This window comes from Balaenoptera physalus (assembly GCF_965194825.1).
Source record: "Balaenoptera physalus genome assembly, chromosome: 1".
NCBI classification, from domain to species: Eukaryota; Metazoa; Chordata; class Mammalia; order Artiodactyla; family Balaenopteridae; genus Balaenoptera; species Balaenoptera physalus.
The window spans coordinates 173407757-173413911 of NC_138882.1; the positions used below are offsets into that span (position 1 = coordinate 173407757).

General features: G+C 52.4%; 1 protein-coding gene across 1 annotated transcript in view; it reads left to right on the forward strand.

Annotated features, from left to right (window-relative positions):
• The window catches only part of MECR (mitochondrial trans-2-enoyl-CoA reductase), a 31381-nt gene extending 27590 nt beyond the window's left edge, over window positions 1–3791 (forward strand). The window contains exon 10 of the mRNA XM_082469098.1: window positions 883–3791. Coding sequence (XP_082325224.1) covers window positions 883–1040 — 158 coding nt within the window. The 3' untranslated portion in view covers window positions 1041–3791. The remainder of the gene's footprint in view (window positions 1–882) is intronic.
• Window positions 3792–6155: the final 2364 nt, after the last annotated feature.

The following is a 6155-nucleotide window of genomic DNA, read 5'->3' on the forward strand; positions in this document are numbered from 1 at the left end:
AGCCAGCGCACTGCTCTTCTTCTCCTGGAGGACTGGCTCCCCAGATGGTGACCACCACCGCCCCCAGGCTGAGCTGAGGAAGGGCGTGGAGTTATCCCAGCGGCGGGGAGGGCGGGGAGGGAAGTGGTCGTCTGAAGGGGGTGTTCTAAGCAAAGAAGATAGCATGTGTAAAAGCCCATCATTGTGGCCAGATTACGAAAGACCTTATAATCCTCTTTAAGGAGCTCAGACTCCTCGGTCTTTAAGGGAAATGGGAAGCACTGAAATGTTTTAAGCAGGGGATACGATTCGATTTGAATGTTGAATGAATTGATGTCTATGAAAAAGTACTTCTCAGCCAAGGCCTTCACTTCTCATCTTCCTCTACCATATTGGGTCCTTAGTGGGAGGCAAGCCCGGGAGGGGACGTTGGTGGCTTCTGCTGGTGCGGTTCTGAGGGAGCCTGGGCTCTCAGGGAAGGCTCTTTTCCCTGAGCAGAGCTCCGCTGTTGCACATCTGTTGGCGTGCCAGGCACCACCCACCCCCTCCCCGTGCCTCTTCCGGCTTCTGCCCCTCTGAGTGATTCCGCCCTCCCACCATTCAGGACCCCCCGTTACACCCAGTCAGGTTCTGTGGGCCGAGCCATCACAGCCACCACTCCGCCTGCCCGTCAGCTCCTGGGGCTGCTCCCCGTGCTTCTGTCCCCGCCGTGGCCCTCACTGTCCTGAGCACAGGCGGGCACCAGGCCGCCTCCACAGCGGCCGCCGTGTCCCTGGCCGAGCCCAGGGCTCTCGAGGCTTCCCTGGAGCCCAGCACCAGCTCCTGCCAGCAGGGGAAGCCCGCGTGTCCCCTCACCGAGCCCTGCGGTTGCTCCCCCGTCTGACACCCTCCAACCTCCCACAGACCAGTTCAAGGAGCTGATCCTCACGCTGTGCGATCTCATCCACCGAGGCCAGCTCACGGCCCCTGCCTGCTCCGAGGCCCCACTGCAGGACTACCAGCGTGCCCTAGAAGCGTCCATGCAGCCTTTCGTGTCTTCCAAGCAGATCCTCACCATGTGATGTGATAATCCCAGAGGAGCCGGAACCACGTGGGAGGGGAGGCGGACCAGCAGGACTGGTTTCGGCCCCCCATTTGGGGCCTCCGCCTTCCGCAGGCCGCTCCTCTCCCCACTGTCACTTCTGAGTCGGAGAACTGCGAGGCCAGCCAAGGCTTTCCCTGGGGCCAGCCTCCGGGTATCTAATAAAGTCCAAACTCCTTAAAAAACCAAACAAACAAAAACCAATAGGAGTCACCCCTAATAAGAAGGACCATCCCTTGCCAGCTCCCAGCACTAGAAGCCCCCCTTGCCCACCCTCACCTGTCCTCCAGCCATCACTTTCTGACCGCTCTGAAAGCAAAGCCTTGGTGGGGCTGGCAGGTACAAAAGCCAGTAAAACAGGTCTCTGCCCTCAAGCCCTCCAAGCCCACAGAGGAGAATCTTCTAAAAAGGAAGGTTTGACTCAATCTCAGGTGGCCTTCGGCTCAATCTGGGACAGGGGGAGGATCAGCTCCACAGAGGAGTGAATGCCAGGCTGAGAAAGCAAGGAAATGGGGTCTCAGGTGCCTGGACCAGCCTCATGGAACTTCCATTCTAACTGGGGAGATAGACGTTACACCAGTGGTTCTCAACCTGAGCTCATTCGACCCCCAGGGGACACTGTGGTTATCATAATTGAGGTGGTGCTGCTAGTGCCCAGTGAGCAGAGGTCAGTGATGCTGCTACAGCATTCTGCAGTGCACGGCACAGCCTCCCTCAGCAAGGGCTTATCCAGCCCAGATGTCCACAGTGCCGCCGTTGAGAAACCCCGCATCCAACCCCTGGTCCCACGACAGTTACCATAGTGATGAGTGTGCAAAAGAAGACACGCGTGAGGTGCTGTGAGCGCCTAACCAAGGTCCTGTCCTAGGCTTCCCTGAGGTGAAGCTGGAAAGTGGGCCCTGAAAAATAAGTAGCTTTATTCAGACAAAGTGAAGAGTTTGACACTACATGAGTTTTTGGTGTTTGCTTCATGGTCCGCTCACTCAAAGCAAAGAACTAGAGGCTTTGGGGTGTCTCCCTCATCACCTGGCCCTCTGTCCCTGAGCTCTAGAGCCTCACTGCGGGGGAACTTACTGAGAGCCTAGCATGTGCCTGAGGCCAGGGCTGCCCGTGAGTGACGTGGGGCTGGCCCGCAAGTAGCTAAGCCTAGTGCACAGCATACTCATGAGGCTGCTGATACGGAGGTGTTGGAGGGCCGTGGGGACACGGCAGCTCTGCCTGAGGGTTTAAGGAAGGCCTCCCAGAGGAAGTATGGTCACAGCCAATCTTAAGGCCCAGCAGGAGAAGGTGTACCAAGCAAAGCCAACAGCACTCGTGAGAGTCTGGCGGCCCTGGAGAGCCTAGCAGTCGGGGAACTGCCCACAGGCAAGTATAGCTGCTGCCTAGGACGTGGGGGGAGTATGAAGACTGAGATGGGAGCAGTGGGCAGCAGTCAGAGCAGGAAGGCTCAGGACTTGCCCCCAAGACGTGGGGGAGGCACTGAGGGATTTTAGGCAGTGGAGAGATGTGGAAAACTGGCTCTGAAGGCTAGTTGCATGCCAGCACATACCTGGGCCCCGGCATCATCCTCTTGCCTTCAGGAGCATCTTGTGTGTCCTCTGGAGAAAAGGACTCGGCTTCAGCCTGGGGCTGGGAAAGGTCTACAGGTGCCCTCTGGGTAAGATTTGCCACCTGGTACACCTGGGCTCAGAATCAGCCCCAACTCAGCCAAGTCCCTCCCATTCTGTATCCTCAAGGTTAGTGGGATGGATGATTTGTGCAGTTGGTCAATGTGGGAAAGTGCAAAAAGTCTGAGAGGGAGCGGGAGGCTGCCCAAAGCCTACAGGAGTCAAAGTTAGGATTAGTGTCTGCAGGGGGACTCCACAGGGTTGGGCTTAGGGGATGTGATGAGCCTGCAGCCATGGAGAAGGATCGGGCCCCTGGTAGAGACTCAGAGTGGGCAGACAGGTGGGAGGAAGGTTCTTAACACCACATCACGGTTAGAGACCTCGGGGGTGTGCAGAGTGTCCCGGGAATAGTACCTCTGGGGGTCTGGAGCTGATTTTTTTTTTTTTTTTTTTGGCTGCTCCGTGTGGCATGAGGGATCTTAGTTCCCCGACCAGGGATCGAAGTCATGGCCCCTGCATTGGGGGCGCGGAGTCTTAACCACTGGACCGCCAGGGAAGTCCTTGGAGCTGACGTTGGGCTTTAAAGGATGATAATATTTTCTCAGGCAGGGGAGGGAGACAAGCATTACAGACTAAGGGACCAGACTAAGTTATAGAGGCAGAACATTTATGTCAGAATCTTCTCGTTTTCCCCAAATACCATTCTACTGCTAAGAATTAAAACTGATGACTCTTAGGCGGGCACATGGTGGGCTGGAATAAACACTGTTTCCCTGCCTCCCTTGCAGCTGACAAGATCTGGCCCATGTGATGTAAGCAGAGGTGCTAGGTGTCCATTTCTTAGGAACCTCTTTAAAATATAGCTGGCATCCATCCTGTACCCTTTCCTTCGCCTTTCACCATCCTCCTGGCTGGGATACAAACATGGAATTTGCACAGCCATCTTTGACCATGTTGAGAATGGGACAGCAACAAGATCAAAGGAGCCTGGGTCCCTGAGACCCAGAAACGCTGACTGCCCACCTGAGGACTTGAGAAATAAGCTTCTGTGTTATTTAAGCCCCTAGTGTTTGGGCTTTCTCTGAACCTAATCATAAATGATACATATTCTATGATTTAATTTATATTGAAATCCTGTCAATCCATCTGAAGCTGAGAATTTCACAAAATCACAATCTGAATTGTGGCAGCGTGTGATTCCCAGCTAAGGAATTTGGACTTCACCCTACTGGCAGTAGGGAACAAAAGATTTCTGAGCCAGAAGATCAGAACTGTGCTTCAGAAAAATCCCTCTGGCAGCAATTTGTGGGGGACAATTTGGAGAAGGGAGGCGCTAAAGAAAGAGATAATCAGAAATTCCCAGATAAGTAAAGTCTCCCTAAATTTTGAAGACCAACATAGGGATTACCGACATTTAATGAGGCCAGCAGAGGAAAGGAGCCTGAGGCAAAACAACGTCAAAAGGGAATCTGACTTAAGATGGGTCATGGCTTCCCTACTTAACAAGTGCAGGAGATTGTTTTTAATTTTGAGGCTGAATAATCTCTCTGTGGAGTTGGGACAGCTCTTCTGGCCCACTAAGTAAACAATATACTTTTTAAATGGCTGAAGGAGGAACTCTGGCTCCAGGAGACCAAAGGAGGACAAACAGGCATGACCTCCTAAACCAAAGCTTGGGTGCACCTGAAGCCCTGAGGCTTCATGACTGGCTCTCCCTGTTGTCTTCTGGAATCATCCACCCTTCAACTGCCTACAGCCACTGTCGTAATATTGATGACTGTCTGGTGTCTTGGGACACCAATTAACCCTGCTTTCCTCAGGGAAAAAAACCGATGCCCAGAAGAAAGTTTCTTGCATTAACCTGTGTGTGCCAGGCATCTCTGCCCTGGTACCCGGAAGCTGTCAGCAGCTCCCGCCAGCCCCATGCTTATTGGCAGGTACCATGCCGTGGGTAGGACACTGGGCCCAGCTTGGGCAGCTGGAGGAAATGGTGGAAGAAGAGAGACTCAGTCCTGGCACAGCATCTGCCTGCATCTGAAGGCAGGAAGATCGTGGGAAGACAGAGGGCCCACCTGCAGGTGAGTTAGCACCCTCTGAGAGGGAAGAAAGCTTGCCCTATGTCCCTGACCCTTTACAGTGTACGGGCACTTCCACACGTACCTGCATTTGATTTTTACAACTTCCCTGTGTCACTGAGGTTTTAATATCACCACTTTTCAGAAGAGGAAGATGCTGAGAGAGGAAGTGAGCTGCTCAAGGTCACATACCAGGAAGCAAGCTGGCACCAGAAGCCAGGTCCCCTGACCCTGTCTGGTCAGCGTGCCAGTCAACCCCCGTTCCTCTGGCCCCACAGTTGGCCTTGAGCTCCCTCTTTTCTCAGGACTCCTTGATTTTGTTCAGTAATAATTGACATGTCACTCAATTTCCCTGAGTCTATGTCTCACGGGGAAGCATGAAAAAAAGGAGAAGCAGGAGGCCACTGAAGTAATCCAGGTGAGAACTCATTCACTATTCATTCGGTAAATAGTTTGAACACCCGATATGTGAAATGCACTGTCAGAAGTGCCAGGGATACAGCAGGAGCCAAAAATCGTGGCCCATGATACCAGGAAGCTTACGTTCTAGTGGAGGAGAAAGACAAGTGAATAAATGAGGTAATTACAGAGTGTAGCAAGTGCTGTGAAAGAAAAAATAAAGTGATATCATAGTGATGGGGGGTACTTGAGAGAAGGTGGGCAAGGAAGGTCTGAGTCCTGAATAAGAAGTCAGCCATGTTGCAGGCGGAGGAGCAGCATGTTAAAGCCCTGATGTGTGAACAATATGACGAGGCCTGAACTGGCTTAGCTAAGTGGGAGTGAAGTGAATGGATTCGTGAATATTTAGAAGGAAGAATCAACAAGACAGTGTGAACGAGGTGCGTGAAGGTGGAACTTTGGCACCTTCCTGGAAGGAGGTGCCACCCCCTGAGTTAGCAAGCTCCAGAAGAGGAGAGGTTTTGGAGACAGGTATTTCGGTGGGCAGGGTTCTTTCCCATCTGTGCAATAGGTTGAGCAGATTATTTAACAACCAAGTTTAGCACTGGTTCTTCAGAATACAGGTACTATGATCCTCACACTTTACAAAATACCAAACGGATCAGGACTGCAGCATAAAAATCAGTTCTAAAAGTAACAGAATAAACCATGGGAGGTTTTGTTTGGCTGCGCCCAGTCTTAGTTGTAACACAGGGGATCTTTTTTTAGTTGCAGCATGCGGGATCTTCCTTGCATCGTGGATTTATCTATCTGTGCCACATCTTAGCTACGGCATGCGGAATCTTTAGTTGTGGCATGCAAACTCTTAGTTGTGGCATGCACGTGGGATCTAGTTCCCTGACCAGGGATCGAACCTGGGCCCCCTGCATTGGGAGCGCAGAGTCTTAGTCACTGGACCACCGGGAAGTCCCCAGGGGAGGTTTTTAAAATAAAAAAAAAAATTTTTAAACCTCA